This window comes from Lactuca serriola, chromosome 6 (genome assembly GCF_051521515.1).
Source record: "Lactuca serriola cultivar US96UC23 chromosome 6, Lser_US96UC23_V15, whole genome shotgun sequence".
NCBI classification, from domain to species: domain Eukaryota; kingdom Viridiplantae; phylum Streptophyta; class Magnoliopsida; order Asterales; family Asteraceae; genus Lactuca; species Lactuca serriola.
In genome coordinates, this window is record NC_136413.1 from 74,834,523 (window position 1) to 74,858,157 (window position 23,635).

Below are 23,635 nucleotides of genomic sequence, written 5' to 3' on the forward strand. Positions count from 1 at the left end.
TACGAGCTTAGCACCCCAAGTGTGATGCCTCAAATGTCTCACACAACATCAAATGCACTTGGAATAAACTTGAGAGATATGTATGTAAGGTCCTGAAACGGATCTTACCAGTGATCAAACAATAAACACAATCGATAATAATAATAATAATAGAGTAGAAACAAGAATCTGAACAAGCTTGCACACGCTTCTATTAGCAAAAACATCTGGTACAACTTGTGGAATAGCGGCCGAAACTCTAAGGCATCAACAACCATAAAAACGACCTAGCTAGCATCTATATATAGTGGACCTGGGCCGGCCTTGGGTTTATGGCCGTAAACAGGCTTACGGCCGTAAACTCATACACAGACTACGAAAAATGCATATTTGTAGAAAAGAACCTATTACAAATGAAAGCCTAGACCAAACCATTAACTGGACCCTTCAATCTCCCCTTGGTTTGGTGCTAGCTTGAAGTTAATCTTTGTTGACCACCATCACATCTGCCTATCCCATTGCCCCGTTCCACATGCGCTTATTGATAATCTCAGCAACCATAGACGTGTACTCTTTTGCTGCTTGTTCAAAAAGTTCCTCGACAACTACTATTTGAAAAGCACTCAGGTGATGAATGTCCTACCTCCCGAACTGGAACAAATCCCTTCGATCATACAGACGAATGCACCCATTTTTAAGCTTGATAACAGCAGACGCCGTAGTCTCGTCGAAAATCCAATACTCCATGGAGCTTAGAGATCCATATGAGTAACTTTGAAGTACAGGGATTTGTTTGACCTGATTGGTTGCATGCCACATCACCACTTGAAGAGGATGACCAGTCTTATTATCGATGACATCTGGGTAATGCTTGATAACAGACTCAACAATCTTCATCGACGGAAAACCCCTTTTCCCTTGGTCTTCCAGAAAGTATTTGAACTTAGTTTCCTGTAGATTATCCGAGGGATTTGAAAAATGAGATCATGACAACTCTGATAAATCCACCATAGTCCATGAATTAAAATCATGACTGTCTTTGTAGAGCTCGGTATGGCCACTCTTTCTTCGAACAATCCACATATTAAGAGGATCATGAAATCCCCAAGAAATAATCCTAGATCTATCACCATACGTATCGCTAAAGCGAATAGCTCCAAGATCCATAACAGTGATTTTTGCTTGATCCGTAGGTACATTCTTGTCAGAACTCCCCTTGAACAAGGGTTGTTCTTTCTCAGCAGCTTCAGCTTGTCTTTCACGCATGATTGCCTCAACATGGGGAGCATCAATGGGCTCTTCTTCGACACGATTAACAACCCGCGAAGTCTGAGCGGTAGGCATGGTAACAGGAAAAGCTTGAGCATGTAGGTTAATCCTATACTCATCTGCAGATGTTTGGTATTTCTCACCAAGATCACTTTCAAGCTTTTTCTTCAACTCAAAATAGCTGGAGGTCAGGAGATTGAAATGGTCATGAAGATCAGAGATCTGATTTGACTTTTTCGCCCTATCTTCTTGGAAATCAAAAACTTGAATCTTTAAATTTGTATTCTCACTCAAGAGATCTTCAACTCGAATACTGAGCTTAATGTTTTTCTGATCCAATACATTCACCCTCTTCTGAAGTTCATCAATCAGAGAATCATCTTCTCTTGACTGACCTTCCCTAAAAGCAATTCCTTTGCCCTTAGAAGAAGGTGCAGCGGTTTGTTCTTGAGCAAGATGCAAGGCCAAACACATAGAGGCCTCATCAAGATCTGTCCTTGGAGGAGAAAATCTTGGTGGAACAGAGGAGCCACCGGTTTCAAAATTGGTGCTACGGCCTTCACACAAAGGTTCTATAGTTACAATAGCAGGAGTTGTAGTTGTAGAAATTGGAAAGCCCTGAGACAAGCTAGAATCCATAGGCCCGAACCTAGGATCTCGTCGTCTTCTTTTGGATGGAGGCTGCAAGGTCTGGTCTGTTGAGTGATTACCCTGAAGTGGTTCAGAAGTAGGCGAAGCACTGTCAAGGGGAGGAATCCCTGACATTATCACCATAGGAGTCGTAGAACCAACCACTTACTCTTTAGAGATGGATGTTGAGTCAAGAACGTCTTCTGTATTCCTTCTCTCCATTGTCGTCTGAGCAACTTCACTGAGATTATCAAGCAGCGAGTTGAGGTTGACATTTGACAGAAAGTCATCATTAGTTCCAAAATTAGTTTGAATCTCATCTCTATCGAAACCTGTGAGATCAAGGTCTTCATATTGATCAGGCTCAACAGTATTCTTGGAAGACCCTTCATTGTAATCTCTTTCAGCTTGGACTGTTTGTGGGTCACACTCCTCAACTACTGATATAGCAGGAGCAACAGTCTCTTCCCCTTCTTGATCTGATACGGTGATCACATCTCCTTCCGAGATCACCTTTTCTGACGAAGTGTGCTCTGATGATATCTTATCCGAAGATTCGTGGGACTCTGTTGCTTCATCCTGCTTAGTGAATCATCCGAATTTAACCAAAGAACACAGTCCTTGAATGATCACCTTCCCTTTACGGTTTTGTTTAATGAGCCCAATAGTGTGCGGGCCCAAGGACTTCATATCGAGCATTTCTCCCTCCTTTACCAAGTCAGGAAATTGTTTATTGATGAAGAGCTGAACGAAGTGAGCGTACATTAGGAAGGTATCCCGAGTGGTGGCATTAATGTTGACCACAAACTAGTCTAGGATAAACCTAGAAAAATTGAAGCCAGTCCCCGCAGAAAGAGAAACAATAGCCCTAGTGTTTCGCAGGGATATTTCATCTGCACCGGACCTTTTGCTGGAGATGCAGCTCACGAACACATGGGCTAGAATTTCCGATAGGGCGGCATAAGCTTCTTCATAGTAGGAGGAGAATCACCTTCATACCTCATCTTCTTTAATATCTTCTGAGCATCTTCAATACCAATCTCCGAGGGAAAGCTCGGAAGGTCGTTGATCAGCAATGTTTCTCTGATGAACTACTCATTGATCACAATTTTGCATCCTTTAACAGTTGCGTCCACAGTCATAGCTCCATCGTCATCTCTCGTCATTTTGGTAGTCTGCCTGAAGTCATGTATGATTTTTTTTGGTATACAGCGGTGTTCATAGTGATTGCAGAGGCCAAATAGCATTCTCGTAATCCATGAATCCATGAATTGAAGTCAGCATGAGCCACTGGAGGATCAGCAAGAACCATCGCCAGGTTGTGTATATCTGCAAATTTTAAAGCCACCATTTTATCTGCACTAAAACATACCAAGTAAAACAAGAGAGAAAATTGAGCAAGTAATATTTTAATGATTTAACTTTGAGCCCAAATATGAATTAATAAATTATTAAAATTAAATCTTAAGTGAAAATGGAGTTTGCGGTCAACGAGTGTTTACGGCCGTAAACTCGTGACCGTAAGCTTATGGCGGAAAACGGAGTTTATGGCCGTAAACTCTTCACGGCTGTAAGCTTGGGCCGTAAACTCCGAGAAACCCTTTTTCGTCGATTTTAGGCTCAAAAATCATCTAATTGCTGAAACAAACTCATATCCCTGGTCGAAAATGTGATACCTTCAAAGCTATCGGAATAATTTCGCAAAAAACAACACGAAAAAAATTTCGAGGAGAGAGAGAGAGAGGAGGAGAGTTTGCGGCCGGAAATAGAGAAATGAGGAGGATTCCGGCTGTAAACTCCTTAAATACCCTCAATCCTTTTACCTGCTGACCACACAGTATAAGGCACAATCCAATTTTTCAAAATTTTTCAAAAACAAAACCTTTTGAGGATTAAAATTAAAGCTGAAATAAAATAAAATAAAATAAAATAAAATTAATCTGCAAAACCTAAAAATTAAAATTAACAGTTAAATTTTAACAATTAATAAAAAATAAAATTTAAAATTTAAAAATAAAAATAAAAATAAAAATAAAAATAAAAATAAAAATCAAATCAAATAAAATATACAACTTAAAAATTTATATTCCACTTGTCAGTACCCTTATTTTCACGTCTTCGTCTGATCGACCGCCAGTATTGTGGTCCACTTAAGCACGAAACATTTGTGACAGAATTTGGACAATTTACCAATGACATGACATTTTTAGCCTTACTCTTAAATAAATTTCCTTGTGATCATTTAACTGACTATAACCAGGGATATTGTTGTCCACCTAAATTGAGCAGCGAGGTCTACAGACAATCTGTATGTGTTCAATTTTAAATTGTACTAGAACGTGTTTCTCGCTTCCTGATATGCACCATCCATCAAGGACTTCTAGAATACTCCTTACACCGGGTGAGCAGACAATTATTAAGAGAAAAGATAGATTTAGAATACATATGCTATACATCCAGGTTGGATCTCTTCCAATCACGCAGAGGATGAAACATATGACTAACTGAAGTTTTAGAGGGATTGAGAAGAGAATTTTGCATATACTGTGTACCAGGTCGGATTATGAGTCACGCAGAGGAGATAGTATGTGGCTAACAGATAGAAAGAATTGCATCAAGAGAAGATGCAGAGAGATAGAGTTGCATATGTTATAGTCCAGGTCGGATCTCTCGATCACGCAGAGGAGGCAACATATGACTAACAGACAGAAAGCAAGAAAATAACCGTCTACAGACCTAGTTTATCAGAATTCCCCAGTCACCCCATCAAAACTGGAATTAAGGACAAAATCCGCACATTGAGGAAAAGTTAATCCACAGTCTTTTAATGTGACCGGTAGATTCTCACGTATATCTCCCTGCTCAACCTATCCGAGCGTCGTAATGTCTGACTAAACAGGTCTAACTAGGTCAATGTTTGTCAAGTCCTTGAATTCCTTAAGTCCAACTCTTCCTAGTCAAGTCCATTTAAAATCTTTCGTGCCTACCATCGCATTGAACACAGAGCATAGACAATTCAATTTAGGTACGTTACGCATATTTAGATTGTCCGTTATCACTTAATAATATCATTTCCTGTCACAACACCTACAATCAAAACTGTCAGCAATTTTTTATTTTCTGGATTTTTATTGTTTTTGGATTTTTGGATTTTTTATTGTTTTTGGATTTTTGGATTTTTCTCCACCTAAATTTGTACATGGGTGAGAATGAAAATAAAATGAAATAAGATGCACAAATTTAAACTAACCTACCTATAAAAACAAAAACAAATTTAAAAAAATTAAGGAGAATTAAGAAAACTTAAAAAAATAAAACTGAAAAACTTAATCCTCAAAACGAATCATTTTTAGAAATCCCACAAGCACATCGAAGTGAACTTTGTTAAAAGGCTTAGTGAACAGATCCGCCACATTATTAGTAGTGGGAACCTGCTCCAGTCGGATAAGTGAACGTTTATAACAATATATGATGAAATGACTTTTAATATCGATATGCTTGGTTTTAGAATGTTGGACAGGATTTTTGGCAATTTTAATTGCGGCCTCATTATCACAGTAAATGGGGGTTTCTATGTAATTTAAAATGTAGTCCAACAGCTGATGTTGGATCCAGATAACTTGAGAACAACAGGCAGATGCAGCAAAGTATTCTGCCTTCGTTGTTGAGGTTCAGACAGGGTGTTGCTTCTTGCACTGCCATGACACAAGCCTATCACCAAGATATTGACACCCTCCTGAAGTAGATTTCCTGTCCAAGCTCACAGCCTCCATAATTACTGTCAGCAAAAGCATATAAATCAAATTCTGAATTCTTTGGATACCAAAGACCCAATTTTGGGCTGCCTTTGATATATCGAAATTTTCTTTTGACAGCAATAAGATGTGAAAGTTTAGGATTAGCCTGATAACGTGCGCATAGACAAATTGCAAACATGATGTCTGGACGGCTTGCAGTAAGATACATCAGCGATCCGATCATCGATCTATAGAGAGTCTGATCTACGGAATCGCCATCAGTATCTGGAGCCAGAAGAGGTCTTTCAACCATTGGCGTCGATGCAGATTTCGCGTCGTGAAACCCGAACTTCTCAAAAATATCTTCCACATACTTGGCTTGATGTAGCAGGATTCCGATTGAATTTTGTTTGACTTGAAGCCCCAAAAACATGGGCATTTCCCCCAACGAACTCATCTCGAACCTCTTTTTCATAACACCTTCGAATTCTTTGCAAAGCTGCGGACTGGTCGACCCAAAAATAATGTCGTTAACATAGATTTGAACTAGAATCTGATCATTACCGACATGCTTGGTAAACAAAGTTTGATCGATAGTTCCACGAGAGTATTCATGCTCGAGCAAATGCTTTACTAGAGTCGCATACCATGCTCGAGGAGGTTGATGTAACCCATACAATGCCTTGTCCAACTTGTAGACATGATTAGGAAACTTCGAGTCAACGAACCCATGGGGCTGATCAACATAGATTTCTTCCTTCACCTTTCCATACAAGAAGGCTGTCTTGACGTCCATTTGGTAAACAGTGAAGTTCATGTAAGAGGCATATGCCAGGAAGATACGAATAGCCTCCAAGTGAGCTACTGGAGCATAAACCTCAGTGTAATCAAGACCCTCGACTTGTCGAAACCCGCGAACCACCAATCTAGCTTTATTTCATAAGCCAACTTCAATGGTATCTTGAAGTCTAAGATTGGTTGTTAATAACTCATGTGTTTATTCAAGAAGAAGCTAACTAGCTTACTAGATTGCGAAGTTCACTTAGCGGAGATTATTGGAACCTGAAAGTGAACCTCAAGAATTCACAAGTATTGAAGATCCAAAGTTAGTATGTTCCGAAGTAAGATGGAGTCTGGGGTGAAGACAATTCTGAGATGGAGCAAAGATCTTATATTGACAGTCTACTTATACATTTTTTTTTCTTTTGTATGATGTAACGTTTCATAGGACTTAGCTTTTTGTATCAATTGGATAATCAGTTGTCAGAAGATATTTATTATCCAGTCCTAAGAACGAAATGTGGCTTATACGATGTACCTCTTTTTCCTATATAAGGAGTGATTTATTGACAAGAAAGACTATGGATTGTACTTCCAAAGACAGCAAATATTTCTTGTAACTTTCTCTCACCTTTCTCTCATGTCAAAACCTTCACTACATTCCTCTTGTTCATTTATCATACTTATAGTTTCTTCATTTAATACTTGTGTAGTTTGTTAAATATTAACTTCAAGTTTTGATTGGTTTTACCAGACTTGACTGGAACCTCAATTAAGAGCAAACAATGATCTTTAATATTAACTCAAGGTTTGAGTTTTAAAACCTTGTCCTTGCGCATTGATTCTAGTACTCACACATCAGATAACTATCAAGGATGAGGATATACTGAAGACGGCTTTCAGAATTTGTTATGGTCATTACAAGTTTCTGGTCATGCCATTTGGGCTCACCAATGCTCTAGCAATGTTTATGGATCTCATAAACCGGGTTTACAGAATGATACTGGATCGGTCTATGATTGTTTTGACTGAATATATTTTGGTCTATTCTATGACCAAGGAGCAGCAGAAGAAGTATTTGAGGGATGTGTTGGAGACGTTGAGGAGGGAGTGGCTATATGCCAAATTTTCCAAATGTGAGCTTTGGTTGTATAAGGTGCAGTTTCTGGGACACATCATCAATCAAAAGGGTATCTTGCTGGATCCGGCCAAGATTGAGGCGGTAATGCATTGGGAGCTTCCGAAGAAAGCATCCGAGATCTAGAGTTTTTTGGGTCTAGCGGGGTACTATCGGAGATTTATCCAAGATTTCTCCAACATTGTTGTACCTTTGACCCGCTTGACCAAGAAGAGTGTGACCTTTCGGTGGGGCTCAAATTAGCAAATGGCATTTGAGACTTTGAAACAAAAATTACGCGAAGCCACGATTCTGGCACTACCCGAGGGATTAGATGATTTTGTGGTGTATTGTGACACATCTATTTCGGGTTTGGGATCCGTTCTGATTTAGAGGGGTCATGTGATTGCTTACACCTCGAGGCAGCTGAAGCCTCATGAGGCAAATTACCCCATTCATGACTTGGAATTGGGGGCGGTTGTGTTTTCGCTCAAGATTTGGAGGCATTACTTATATTGGGTTCAATGCACCATTTTCACTGATCACAAGAGTTTGAAATATTTTATGGATCAGTTAAATCTGAATATGCTGCTAAGGAAATGGTTAGATGTGGTGAAAGATATGACTGCGAGATTCTATATCATCCGAAGAAGGCCAATGTGGTGGCCGATGCTTTGAGCTGTAAGATGGCAGACGCTCCGATCCGAGATGTTTGCTTGAGGATGACGATTACCTCACATTTGATGGATTTGATCAAGGAGGCACATGTGGAGGGATTGAAAAAGGAGAATTAGAAGACTGAGCGCATTCGAGGGCAGATTTCGTTGTTTGTTCGAGACAGTCGGAGGTTAGTGACTTAGTATGGCAAAGTTTGTGTTCTGCGCTTTAGGGAGTGAGGATAAAAGATTTTGGAGGAGGCATATAAATCTAAGTTTTCTATCCATCTGGTGGCCGCGAAGATTTACTTAGACCTGAGATCGAGCAATTTCCCCCTGCATGTAGTGGGAAGTTGCTTATTTTGTTTAGCGGTGTTCGACTTGAATGAAGGTCAAAGTCGAGCATCAGATGCCTCATGACAAGGTTCAACCATTACCCATCCCCATCTGGAAATGGGAGGAGATCATCATGGAATTTATCATGAAGTTTCCTAGGACAGCGCGGGGTGTTGATTCCATTCGGGTTATTATGGAGAGGTTGACCAAGAGTACTAATTTTATTTCAATTTCCGAGGGTATCTCTGCCAAGAAATTAGCTGATATTTATGTGTGGTAGGTGGTGGTTAGGCACAGAATACTGGTATCTATGGTCTCGGACCGCGATGTACGATTCACTTACAGGATCTGGAGGAAGTTCCATGAGTAGTTGGGTACTCAGCTACTTTTCAGCATAACTTACCCCCCCCCCCCCCCCGAATGATTGGTAGAGCGAGCGGACGACCCAGAAGCTTGAGGTTATGCTTCGGGAATATGTTTTAGACTTTGGAGGGAGTTGGGATACTTACCTTCACTAGCAGAGTTCTCTTACAGCAATAGTTACCATGCTAGTATTAACCGACCTCCATTCAAGATGTTGTATAGGTGGAGTTATAGGACTCCGATTTGTTGGGGGGAGGCTGGCCATTGAATTATGGGAAGCATCGAAGTGATTCTTAGGACCACTGAATTGATTCAACAAGTGTGTGATAGATGCGGATTGCGAATGGCTGTCAGAAAAGCTCTGCTGACCGGCGCCGATCGAATCTCAAGTTTTAGGTGGGAGATTTTGTTTTACTGAAGGTGTCACCTTGGAAAGGTGTCATCTAGTTTCTGAAGAGGGCAAGTTGGGTCCCTGTTTCATTGGTCCATTTAGGGTTTTTTCCTGATTTGGTAGGGTTTCTTATCAGTTGGATCTTCTATATGAGCTTAGTCAGATCCATAACACCTTCCACGTATCTCATCTCCGGAAGTGTATGGCAGATGAAGCCAAAATTAAATTTTTTTGATGATATTCAAGTGGATAGGAGCCTGAACTATGTAAAGAAGCCCATTGTAGTCTTGGATAGAAAAACTAATGCTCTTTGTAACATGGTGGTGAAACTAGTGAAGGTAAAATGGCAGCACCGGAAGCGCTCTGAATGGACTTGGGAGCCGGAGGATGAGATACGAGAGCATTATCCAGATCTATTTGCGATAGTGGACTTCGAGGACGAAGTCTAGTTCAAGTGGGGGAGAGTTGTAACACTCTAATCTAGGTATTCCATTTTAACCCTTGAAGTATTTCTTTTTGGAAAATGAGGACCTTCTGTATGTTGGGCATAAATATGTGTCCGCTTAGGAATGCATCGTAGAGTTGAGCCTTGTATGCGGGGCGTACGAGCATGTACACGGGGCGTACGACGCCATAGATCAAAAGCCCTAATTTCATGACTTTCACCCTATTTAAACAACCTTATATCACTTGGAAAAAACCCAAATCAGCCTCTATAGCCTCATTTCGTCCTTAAACTCTATTTTTGCAAGAAAGTGTGAGATTTGACATTAAAGGTGTGTTTATTAGTCTTTCAAGAGGGTGTATAAGAAGAAGCAGGTGGTGTTAAATTATTGATCAAGAAAGGAGCCTTTGGATCCTGCATCTAGAGCATCTTGGAGAGCTTTTGAATGTAAAAAGCTTACATCTTGTCTATCCTCCTTGCTTGTTGAGTTATGATTTTCTAGAGACCACTTTTGTGTCCATAAATCATCTCTAGGGAGTTTGGACAACTCCAGAGGTTAGGAAGGTTGGATCTGAGAATCTTGGACTTGTTTATAGTACAAAAATAGAAACTTGATGTCTTCTATGGCTCCATGGAAGAGTCAAGACCTTTGGAAAGGTCTTAATGTGGTAGATTAAGTTCTTGGGATATTATATAGCATGCAAAGGCAAAAGGTTGCCAACTTTCTGCCTTACGATCATTAAATTGACCAAGATCTTGATTTTGAGTGAAGAGCCTACATGCATTAAGCATTTAATGGATTTTTGTGCATGATCGGTTTATACGTTGGGCGTACTATGTTCTACGCTGCACGTACATCTCCTTAGCCCAGTACAATAAGCGTAGAGAAGGGGTAGGCCGGACATACCCTCTCAGGAAACTGTGGGCCTTGGCGAACTTCGGACCTTTGGGCCCTAAGGATTTTGGGCCTGGACTTGCTGGTGCTTGGGCCTGAATTGATCTTTGGACCAATGTTGGAATGTTTGGGCCTATTGGGCCTTACGGCCCAATATAGAGTAGGACTTTGATGTTGGGCCCATTAGTGAAGGAATAACCTTTGGGCCCTTATGGAGGGACTTGGACTTAGATTTCTGGGCTATTTCATTAGGTTGAGTTATAATCCTAATTAGGGTATTTGTATATTTTTCCAGTGAAGATTTTAGTTGGTAGTTGAGTAATGATTGTTTTCAGTAGACTGAGGTAAGTCTTTTCACTATATCAATGGGTCGAAGGCACCAATGCCAGCCCATTACTTGATATGAGATGTTAATAGTTGAAAATATAATGGTTTTGTGATTTTATATGTATTGGCTAATGTGAAGACCAGGGGGGGCATGACACTTGCTAAGACCATGAGGGGAGCCCATGACTCTTGGATGTAAAACCATGGGGGTAGCCCATGGTATTCCCATTAAATACCATGGAGGGAGTCCATGGCGAATCTATGTATATATGTGCATGACTTTATGTGATTATGTGTTTTGTGTATTTTGGGAAACTCACTAAGTGTGTGCTTACAATTTTGTTGGGTGTTTTAGGTACTTCAGATTGTAAGGCCAAGAGCCCGACTTGATGACGTAGCGTGAACTCTCTAGTATTTTCACACTAGGTGTTTTGGACACTCTAATCTTTTGAGCAATGTGTTTATGTAATGGAATTTTGTAAAAACAAATATGAATGATATTTTCTAATTATTAAATGAAAATCTGTATCTTAATTTTTGGGTTGTTACAGTGTATGAGTTGGAAATTGTTGCTTTCTTTAGTTTATGTTTTGTCTTTTAATATATGTTTCTTATTCCTTGCTAAAGGAGTTAAATAAGTTTCGAAAACTTTCATATGTTGGGTATGCTGATGATGTTCTTTTCGAGGAGCCTGAACTTAATGAAAATGAAGTTAAAGGTGACTATTAATGACATTTTAAATGGCAGTGAAGGTGAAGGTGTTCTAAATGATGGTGACGGTGAAAGGTGTTGTTCTTACAAAAGGTTGAATGTGATGTTGTAATTGAAGGTGAAGGTGATGTTGTAAATAATGGAGTACATGATGTTCTGAAAGATAGAGAATGTAATGTTCTAAATGATGGTAATGAGGCTAATGATGAAGGTCATCTGGTAATGCCTAAGATGAGGAAAAGAAATCCTTCTGAGAGGATCAGTAAACTGAAGCATAAAAAGACAATGTTTGACAAAGATGTGGGTGGTTCCACATGTTCAAATCTAGTGATTTTGAAGTAGTTAGGTTGGTGTAGGGGTCAGGTGGGGAAGTACACTTAGACATTTATATAGGAATGCCTTTTTGGTACATTTTGTACATCTCAATTCACATTGCCACTAAGTGCACGTTTAATCCAGTTATTCTCATGTACCGTTGGGGTTTCCTTTCTGAAATATAGTTCAAGGAATTTGGTACAAATGGATGGATGGTACAGTTAGTTTATCATTTATTATATAATCTTTTGTAATGGACCTTGGATGATGTATTAAATCCCCCCCATTATGGTATATTATCTTTAGATTATGGTATGTTTGTTATGTTTATATTATGGTTCATTTTCCTTTATCATTACAACATTATACTTTGCATTCGACCATTTGCATTAACATTTACCAATTTCGGCTTTGTACTTATGGATTATTTGTCTTTGTCATTAGAGCATTGTATTTTGCATTAGACCAATTGCATTAACATTTAACCAATTTCAGCAATGTAAATATGGATCATTTGCCTTTATCGTTATAGTATTATACTTTGCATCGGACCATTTCATTAACATTTAATCAATTTCAACATTGTACTTTACCATTTCATCATTGTACTTTAGCAATAGATTAATCAACTATACCATAAACCTAATAATTTCATAAATAACTTTTGGAAGTAACTGCTTCATATCAAAACAATAGTTCTAAATTTTTTGGGATAATACTTAAAAAAAGAAAAAAAAAAGGTTTTTTTTACAAGGTCTTTTTCTTGGAGGGCAATTATGTTATATGTATATTATATATTGAAGACATTTTTTTTACAATTTTCAATAGATCGAAATGATTTTGGTTATTCTGTATTAAAGATAATTTGGTAATTGTAACGTCCTCTAAGGTTATATCATCGACATTACCTAACACATTTAGAAAAATTTGTCTAATTGTAGATTAGATTATCATTAATTTTAGGTCTATAGACTTACAGTACAATACCAAACGTTACCTAATTAAGTCATAAACGCAAAAATTGCTCAAACTAGAAATTCATACACATTCGATCAACATAACAATAAATATACATATGCTCTTTCTGAAGGAACCATATATGAAATGTCACCAACAAACCGTTCAAGAGCGGAATTCAAACTTATATCACATATAGAGGTTCTCGTTTGGCAACCTTTGTGAAGGAACAACGATGAGTGGTTTTCTTTTCTTTAGTGTAATTCCAAATTTTTCAGAGAGGTCATGCTTTTCACCCTCCGGCAAGCGCCAGTCGAATGAGTGTAAGAGGGATGCCAAGATATACATTTGCATTTTCTCCGCCAATGGAACACCTGGACATAATCTCCTTCCTGCCCCAAATGGGATGAAGTGTAAATTGCTTCCTTTGAAATCATATTTGTTTGTTAAGAACCTTTGTGGACTGAATTCTAACGGATTGTCCCAATACAGAGGGTCCCGATGGATTGACCAAACATTCAGAAACACGGTACAACCTTTTGGAATCGTGTATCCACCGACTATACAATCCTGGCTTGGTGATCTTGGGAGTATGAGAGGGACTACAGGGTGCAACCGAAATGTTTCTTTAATTGTTGCATCTAGGTATTGTAGTTTGGGGAGATGAGATTCTTCGACAATGTTATCAACTCCCACAATATCTGCTAATTCTTTTTGAATCCTTTTCATTATGTCATGATTTTGCATGATCTCTGCCATTGCCCATTCTATCAGCGTTGTCGTTGTTTCTGTTCCTGCAACCATAATGTCCTGATACAACAAAAGTTCAACCAAATTGTAATTTTTGCAGTCTAACATAAAGGAAAATCCTCAAGCTATTTCGTATTCATTTAGATGGATCTTTCTTAATTCCTGGCTAGGTTTGACCTAGATATATGAGCAATGCAAAATTATTCGGAAAAGTATTAAACCTACCTTTCGAAGTAATTTTAAAGAATATTAATTACCAGGAGAAACGCCTTAATCTGGGTGATGCTAATCGATGATGCATCTTTTTGGTCCTCAAGCTCTAATAAGATCTGCAAAAGATCTTTCTTTCCTTCATGCCCAACTGAATCCTTCGGCTTTTTGGAGTTAGATATGATCCGATCGTCGATAATGCTTGTGAAAATTTGATCCAACTGATGTAGGTGCCTCTTCGACTTCCTTAAGATGCCCTGTAGATCAAGCCATGCAAGACTAGGGAAGATATCAGAGAGATTCGGCTGTCCGAGAGTCTCAACGATATTTGAAGAAATCCTCTTCAACTCTGCTCCAAAATGGCTACCTTTTGCGTTTGGATCTGAAGTGTTTTCCCAAACCATGCTTGTCAGGACGTTAGCCTCTGTTGAGAAAGCAATCTCGCTAATGTCAATTGCCGTCCCAATTTTACTATAAATGTTTTTTATAGTTTTCCTAACTTCATCCCTTCGAAAAAACCTGCACGCCTCAAGATTCTTGTTACTTAGAACTTCATGGGCAAATATCTTACGAAGGTTACGCCAATATGAGCTGTTATCAGACCATACTACATCTACGCCTCCATAGGAAGTTGCTAAGGCAGCTACTGTTGGATTGCGGTTAGCAAATATGTCATCTTGCTCACGGACCACAGCCTTTACGAGGTCAGGTGTATTTATGACGACATGAAGTTTGCTTCCCAAGTGAAACTTGAAAATCGGTCCGTAAGTGTGAGCCATGTTACGGAATTGTTTGTGTAAGTCACGACCAAGAAATGGAAGGTAGCCTACAATTGGCAAGGAACGAGGACCTGGTGGCAATGATGGTGCACCTGAAGAGTTTGAAGACTTCCATCTCCGCCATAAAATAGCAAGGCTCATTACTGAAATGGTGGCAACTACTGCAAGAGTAAGGTGATCTTTGTTGCTGCCCAGCAGTTCCGACCACCGTGATGAACCCTGGTCGCCGAGGTCTGTCATATTTTGAAAATAGTGAATGTGAATACCATCAAACAAAATCACTCTGCAGGATTTAAAGCCCAAGCGATGGCTTAAATTAAACAAATAAAAAATGTAAAATTTATTTTATATATATATATATATATATATATATATATATATATATATATATATATATATATATATATATATATATATATATATATGATCCATATTTTTTCCTTATCATCCGAAAGTCAAAACCGTGTGAAACCTTATATTCAAATATTTCAACAACGGTTAGGTACATTTCATTTTCTGTTTCTATTTTTAATGACACATTCGTCATCCTGTTAGCAACAACTCATGATATAATATTTCTTTTGGTTCAAGAGTAAAAGTTGGTTACAAAAAAGAAATAAGCCCATAGCGACACCCCCTGGCGAAGACACACATTTAGTGATGACATCCGACAAACACGCCTTTTGTTGCTGCTAAAGGTGCCTGACGTCGCTAAAGCCGACATTGCTAAAGGATTCACCGGCGATCGTGTGGTCCCACACGAAATTGTATCATGACCGTTTGCTTTTAAACTAATCCATTGGTTAGGGTTTAGTCTTGTAGCAAGTAAAAGAGGCGACCCCAATTGTGACGACATGTCATCACTAATGATGGCGATCCGCATGAACGACATCTTGGCCGCCCGATTATTTTGGGATATGACGGTTAATAATCACGGCAGAAGGCATGTATGTTTTCCTCCCTGATGTCGTTGTTCCCTAGTGTTGCCACTAAAGGCTAAGAACTTTCCTATGTGCGCATGCAAAACCCTAATGCTTGGATCTAGGCTTTCTAATTAAACATGCTTTGAATCCAAGACTTCTAATGACTATTTAGGAGTAAGAACAATGATAAACCAGATCTAGAATCGTACCTTTGAATTCCTTGTTGATCTTGTTGTCTTGGAGCTTCTAGAGTCACAATTGTCACTCTTCTAATGGCTTACAAACACCAAATAGCAAGGAGGATTATTTGGGAGAGAGGAGAGGGGAGGATTTCGGCCAGGGCTTCTCTACTTTTGGTGAAGTACCGATTTCCTTTAGCCATAGGGTCTATTTATACTTGTAGACTCCTTAAGCGTTACAACCTAAACCATAATTGGATAATCTTCTCTTAATGCTATCCAAATCCATTCCTTAGATAAGTCTTGGACGATTTGAGCTATCCTTTAGCTCCTAGAATCCCCCCAATCCATATATATATATATATATATATATATATATATATATATATATATATATATATGGATTTACAGTCTAAAGTTTAACTATCAAACAATTGACAATTTATACCCTCTTATTTAATTAATCTCTTTAAGTCACCAAATTAATTCCAATTAATTCTATGACTTATATTAATCAAATAACAATATATTATTCTTTATATTATTCTCATAATATACTAATAATATTTACTCTCTCTTAATAAATCATCCTATCAAGTTGCTATGGTGAAGGCAACCCAAAAGGACCATGCACAACCGGGTCAAATACTTGTCTAATGTAGTTGCAGCCTTAGACACTATTCCAACAGTCTCCCACTTGGATAAGTCTAGTAACTATATGCACAAGTACAATTCGGTTTGCAATCGTAGCTCTCAAAGACGCTATCAAACTCTGATCTAATCAACTTTGCCCTTTAGATAAGGGATCGTACGGTCCTCTGTTAGATATCATGCTGACAATCCTATGGAATTGTTAGTCAAGCATTTAGGTTTCTCAATCTCTGATTTATTTGACATAGAACTTAATCGAACACATCAATTCAATTCTGACCGGGCCCGACACATAAGTCAAATCAAATCATCGAGCGGCCGAGATATCGCTTTTACCTTCTTAGATAAAAGTTACAGATAAACTTCGACTTATATGCATTTACTTATTCATTAACCAACTATACACAACAATGCGTTTTATAACACCGAGTTACTGATGCGTTTTCGCATTATCAATGTACAATCAATTAACAAATAACAAACCATATATCTAGGTTTTAAGACTATATGATATTATCGTCTTGCGATCACCCTTTTATATCATATTCCATAAGGTGATTCCAGCAAGCGCGGGTTTGTTCCAATGCTCAAAACTAGTTCATAAGCACTCATGAACATTGCAGCAACCCTTTGCTATGTGTAACACCATTTAGACAATCTACTCACCAATTCATGACAATCTTCATTCATATCTACTTCCAACATATGAACGATTATGGACAATTTGAACAATTCGATTATTCCTAATAAACTGAATTATTTTGGAAGTCAAAACATGCAAAGTGAAACAATAGTTAAACAATTAACATAAGATAGTAACATTACTCATAAATAAAACTCCTTTATTGAATCATCAAATGTTAATTACATTTATCTATTACACATTTCTAATACTATCTAATCTATGCTAATATCATCCTTCAGCCCAATACTCCTAGCATGCTGCAAGTGCTTAACCCTACTCAGTCCCTTCGTAAGCGGATCTGCTGGGTTATCTTCTTATGATATCCTCTTCACTACGAGTTGTCCTTCTTCTTCACGATGTCTAATGAAGTGATATTTTCTGTCGATATGTCTTGATCTACCATGATCCCTCGGTTCCTTGGTCAAGGCAACCGCTCCTTCATTATCACAGAAAATCTCCATGGGCTCCTTTATGACAGGTACAACTCCAAGATCACCGATGAAGTTCTTCAGCCATATTGCCTCCTTCGACGCTTCGCTCGCTGCAACGTACTCTGATTCGCACGTTGAATCAGCTATGGTTTCCTACTTGGAACTCTTCCATGTCACTGCTCCTCCATTTAGGGTAAAAACCCAGCCCGACTGCGAACGGTAGTTGTCCCTGTCGGTCTGAAAACTGGCGTCACTATACCCTCGCACCTTCAAGTCATCACTCCCTCCGAGGACTAAGAACCATTCCTTCGTCCTCCGAAGGTACTTAAGGATATTCTTCACCGCAATCCAATGTGCTCTGCTAGGATTCCCTTGATATCTGCTAACCATGCTCAAAGCGAAGGCTACATCAGGGCGAGTACAAGTCATAGCGTACATGATTGAGCCAACTGCGGAAGCGTATGGTACTCGGCTCATTTCTGCTATCTCAGCTTTGGTACTCGACTTTGAGTCTTACTCAACTTGGCATTACTTTGTATCGGTAATTCTCCCTTCTTTGAGTTTTCCATACTAAAACGTTTCAGTACCTTCTCTAAGTAAGTATTCTGACTAAGTCCAATTAGTCTCTTACTTCTTTCTCTTACTATCCTTATTCCCAAAATGTAAGAAGCCTCTCTGAGGTCCTTCATAGCGAAGCACTTCCCAAGCCAGGTCTTAACCTCCTGCAGAGTCGGGATGTCGTTTCCTATGAGTAATATGTCATCGACATATAGAACGAGGAAGCTAACTACACTCCCACTGGCTTTGACATATACACATGATTCATCTTCGCTTCGTACAAATCCAAACTCTTTGACTTTCTCATCGAAGCAAAGATTCCATCTGCGAGACGCTTGCTTAAGTCCATAAATGGACTTCTCAAGCTTACACACTCTATTCGGATGCTTCGGATCCACAAACCCCTCTGGCTGAGCTATGTAAACATCCTCAGCCAACTTTCCGTTAAGGAAAGCGGTCTTGACATCCATTTGCCAAATCTCATAATCATGAAATGCGGCAATAGCTAGCATCACTCTAATAGATTTTATCTTTCCAACTGGTGAGAAGGTCTCATCATAGTTAACTCCGGGAGTTTGAGTAAAGCCCTTCGCAACCAATCGCGCTTTATATGTGTGTACGTTTCCATCCACGTCGGCCTTCTTCTTGAAGATCCATTTGCACCCAACGGTCTTACGTCTAGGCACATAATCAACCAAATTCCAAACTTGGTTATCATACATGGATTGGATCTCGCTATCCATTGCCTCTTTCCATTTCGCAGACTCCGGGCCTGCCATGGCTTCCTTATAGCTATTAGGTTCATCAAGATTTATTAGTGTATGATAACTAATATACGTGTCCCCTTCGGTAGTAATATGAAAACCATAAAACTGGGGATGAACTCTAACTCTATCGGAACATCTAAGAGGTAAGGATTCGTCAATCGGTTCAACCGGAGTTTCCTCCTTGGGTTGAGTGTCAGCAGTAGAGGTTCCTTCATCTATCGACTCTTGAATCTCTTCAAGCTCGATTTTCCTCCCACTGTCTCCTTGGCCTATGAGTTCTCGTTCTCGGAAAACTCCTCTCCTTCCAACAAAGACAACATTGTCCTTCGGTCTATAGAAGAGATATCCAAAGGATGTCTGCGGGTAGCCGATGAAAATACATCGCTCACTTCGAGGTTCGAGCTTTTCGTGAGTATCTCGTCTTACGAAAGCCTCGCAACCCCAAACCTTGATATGTGCCAACGAGGGAGCTTTCCCTATCCACATCTCGTGAGGCGTTTTGGCAACCTTCTTAGTAGGGACTCGGTTAAGGATATGGGTGGCAGTCTCTAAGGCATACCCCCAAAAAGAGATAGGTAGTGAAGCACGACTCATCATAGAGCGAACCATATCCAATAGGGTTCGATTACGCCTTTCTGCCACACCATTCAACTGCGGTGTCCTAGGAGGCGTCAATTGCGAAACTATTCCACACTCCTTGAGATAATTGTGGAATTCAAGACTTAGGTACTCTCCTCCTCGATCGGATCGAAGCTTCTTGATTTTCCTTCCTAATTGATTCTCCACTTCATTCTTGAACTCTTTGAACTTTTCAAAGGTTTCTGACTTTTGCTTGATTAAATAGATATACCCATATCTACTATAATCATTGGTAAAAGTCATGTAGAAGCGGTTACCATCCTTCGTGGTTTATCTAAATGGTCCACATACATCGGTATGTATTAAGTCCAATAGACCCTCACCCCTTTCACACGTACTCGTGAAGGGTGACTTAGTCATCCTTCCAAGTAAACAAGACTCGCATGTGTCATCTTCCCTAAGGTCGAATGACTCCAACACTCCATCCTTTTGGAGTTGGGCTATGCGTTTCTTGTTGACATGTCCAAGACGACAATGCCACAAGGATGCTTTATCCATACTAGTGGAAGAATTTATATTCAAAACATCATTTCCTAAGTTATCAACAATCATAACAGTTTCATAAATTCCATTACATGGTATAGCTTCAAAGTAAAAGACACCATTTAGATAAGCCAAAATAGAACCATTCTCATTATTAAAAAAAAATCTAAAACCTTGTCTAAAGAAACCATGAAATGAAATGATGTTTCTAGCCATTTCTGGCGAATAGCAACAATTGTTCAAATCTAAACACAAGTTATTCCTAAGCACTAAAGAATACACTCCAATCTTGGTTACAGGCGATGATCTTCTATTCTCCATGATTAGATTAATCCTTCCTTGCTCCACATCCCTACTTCTTCTTAGTCCCTGCACATTAGAACAAATGTGGTAACCACAACCGGTATCAAGAACCCAAGAAATAGCATGATTAGAATCGTTAGATTTAATTGTATATATATACCTGCGAAAGATGGCTCGATCTTTCCCTCTTTGATTGCTTGCAGGTACTCTGGGCACCTTCTTTTCCAATGTCCTATCTTGTGGCAGTGGTGGCACTCTGCCTCCTTAGGCTTAGGGCAGGGCTTAGCGGGATCAACTTTGGTCCCACTAGAAGAGGCACCATCTCGGGCTTTAACCTTGCGATAGTTCTTAGACGAAGCCTTCCTCTTCTTTCCCTTTCCTTAACCAATAGCCAAGACAGGAGCATCAGGTGGATTGGGAGTTGGTGCAATAGACTTGTCTTTGAAGTTGCTCTCAGCGACCCTCAATAGACCTTGGAGTTTGCTTAAGGTGACCTCCTCTTTGTTCATGTGGTAGGTCATCCTAAATTGATTGTACATCGGAGGCAAAGAGTGAAGCACCATGTCGATCGCCAAGTCTTCCCCAAAGTCAACATTTAACTTGCGAAGGCGGTCGACATACCTTTGCATCTTTTGCAGGTGCACGGTAAGAGATTATCCATGACTCATCATAGCGGAAATCATGTTGGTGAAAATCTCATAACGCTCTTGTCTCGCGTTCTGGTGGTATCTCTCCAATAAGTCTTGATGCATCTCGTACGGGTACATGTCCTCGTAGGACTTTTGGAATTCGGAGTTCATGGTGGTTATCATGATGCAATGTACCTTCGTTGCATCTCGCTCATGAGTTTCAAAAGTGGTAATTTCAGCCGGAGTAGCGATTTTAGGGTTGATCTTCTCGAGCTTCTCATCGAGGACATACTCCTTATCCTCATAGTAAGAATGGTGCGAATGTATCTTATCCATTCGCTAAAGTTCGTTCCATCGAAGGCGACCTTTTGGAAAAGGCTCATCAACGTGAAAGAACTAGCAGCAGCGTTGTTTGCGTTCGACATCTACAAAAGAAGAAAGGACAAAGATAGAATAGAATAAGAATCCCTAATTATCACCTAATAAGAAAAATTAGGGCTAAGATCCAACAATAACATTTACATATTAGAAAAGGGATGCCGTAATCCAACATGCAAATAAATTGAAGGTAAGTGAATGACGATTCACTAATTCTCCATTTCAAAAACTTAACTATTAGTCCTAAATGTATTGAGAATTCATAGGTTCGGATGAGATTCATTGAAACTATTCAATGGCATGTTTAAATCTCGATATGCCCCTCTTGTTTGTGACTGGGATACCGAGGATCACAAAGCGGGTGTGAATTACCATGCAAATTCACATGGTGCCTTCATTGTAACGATCACCTATTCGATGTGCCGGTAAACCACACATGCTCCATCGAACTATGATAAACAATGAATCACCCTTTTCCACCTTTGCTTAGAACCAATTAGTGTGCCGGTAAACCACACACGCTCCACTAACTTCTTAGCAAGGGTGCAAAGTGTAATTTCATGGGATTGCATCAATTCACTTTTCCTAAAGTAACTAAGATTGGGAAGTTTTAAAAATGTGTAGTTACTTTGTATTACTTATTATACTTTTAATGAGAGGATGAGGTTGCCCTATCCTACCCGTTCGGCTAACGACCCTCCACTGATCAAGCAAGCGGTGGGTGTGAGTGTACACCCATTAAGCGCCATTTTATAGGCCGCAACCTTATACCCACCTTATAGATCGGCTTCGTGAATGAGGCCTACTAACGGTAAGACTAGCATTTTAGTTATACATATATATATATATATATATATATATATATATATATATATATATATATTACTCTTGTAATATTATATTAGTATAGGGTTGCATTTTAAACCTTTTAAAATCGAGGGTTTGAAATTTAAGTTGTCTAAATTAAAACTTTTAATCACAAAATATAAATTTCAAAACTTGAGGACAAGTTTTAAACATTTTAAAACATGTAGGATCAAATAACAAATAATTTCAATTAACAATTAATTTCCTCATTATCTATATTTGATTTATTCAAGATTTCTTTTAAGATAATTACCAAAATAATCAAAATAATTAATTAATTATCATATAAGGAAATTAAATATTTTATTAGTTGATAAATATCTTTAATTAGATTAAGATTATAGTCATATATATCAAAAAATCGGATTAGGGTTGATCTAATATGATTAAGGTAAGTTTCCATAAGATAATTATGAAGAAATCCCGAATCTGGCCATTCCTGACGCTTGGACTCGCCGAGTGCACAAAGGGACTCGCCGAGTCAGATCAACTCGCCGATTCCACTTTGGAACTCGCCGAGTCCATGACTCAGAAACACAAAAATCGAATTTTGCAGTTTAGTTTCAGACAATTAAGCAACAATTTAATGAAAACCAAGCTAGGCTCTGATACCGCTGATGGGTTTTAGCCATAAGAACTTTCCTATGTGCGCATGCAAAACCCTAATGCTTGGATCTAGGCTTTCTAATTAAACATGCTTTGAATCCAAGACATCTAATGACTATTTAGGAGTAAGAACAATGATAAACCAGATCTAGAATCATACCTTTGAATTCCTTGTTGATTTTGTTGTCTTGGAGCTTCTAGAGTCACAATTGTCACTCCTCTAATGGCTTACAAACACCAAATAGCAAGGAGGATGATTTGGGAGAGAGGAGAGGGGAGGAATTTGGCCAGGGCTTCTCTACTTTTGGTGAAGTACCGATTTCCTTTAGCCATAGGGTCTATTTATACTTGTAGACTCCTTAAGGGTTACAACCTAAACCCTAATTGGATAGTCTTCTCTTAAGGCTATCCAAATCCATTCCTTAGATAAGTATTGGACGATTTGAGCTATCCTTTAGCTCCTAGAATCCGCCCAATCCATATCTATATGGATTTACAGTCTAAAGTTTAACTATCAAACAATTGACAGTTCATACCCTCTTATTTAATTAATCTCTGTAAGTCACCAAATTAATTCCAATTAATTCTATGACTTATATTAATCAAATAACAATATATTATTCTCATAATATACTAATAATATTTACTCTCTCTTAATAAATCATCCTATCAAGTTGCTATGGTGAAGGCAACCTAAAAGGACCATGCGCAACCGGGTCAAATACTTGCCTATATATATATATATATATATATATGAAAAAATGCATGTGAAAATGTATGTATATGAAATGTAGGTATATGTATATGAAATGTAGGTATATGCATGTTGATTGAATAGATTATTTCTGTTGTTGCATTGTCAGTGTGGTATTGGTATTTTGGGGGTAGC

The 23,635-nt window shown here is 38.8% G+C and overlaps 1 protein-coding gene across 1 annotated transcript; it reads right to left on the bottom strand.

Moving 5' to 3' along the window:
- Positions 1 to 12,972: 12,972 nt before the first annotated feature.
- LOC145059241 (cytochrome P450 76C1-like) lies at positions 12,973 to 14,921 on the bottom strand. The gene is made up of 2 exons (XM_079007088.1): positions 13,916 to 14,921; positions 12,973 to 13,718 (listed from the first exon to the last, which is right to left on the bottom strand). Exons 1-2 carry the CDS (start codon positions 14,885 to 14,887, stop codon positions 13,098 to 13,100), a joined length of 1,593 nt encoding a protein of 530 aa, XP_078863214.1. The 5' UTR covers positions 14,888 to 14,921; the 3' UTR covers positions 12,973 to 13,097.
- Positions 14,922 to 23,635: the final 8,714 nt, after the last annotated feature.

Bases quoted from the DNA above. Each gene is read 5' to 3' on its own strand.
- LOC145059241 (XM_079007088.1), bottom strand. From the start codon at position 14,887: ATGACAGACCTCGGCGACCAGGGTTCATCACGGTGGTCGGAACTGCTG. The intron at 13,719-13,915 runs GTAATTAATATT...TTGTTGTATCAG, and splicing joins AGATTAAGGCGTTTCTCCTG to GACATTATGGTTGCAGGAAC.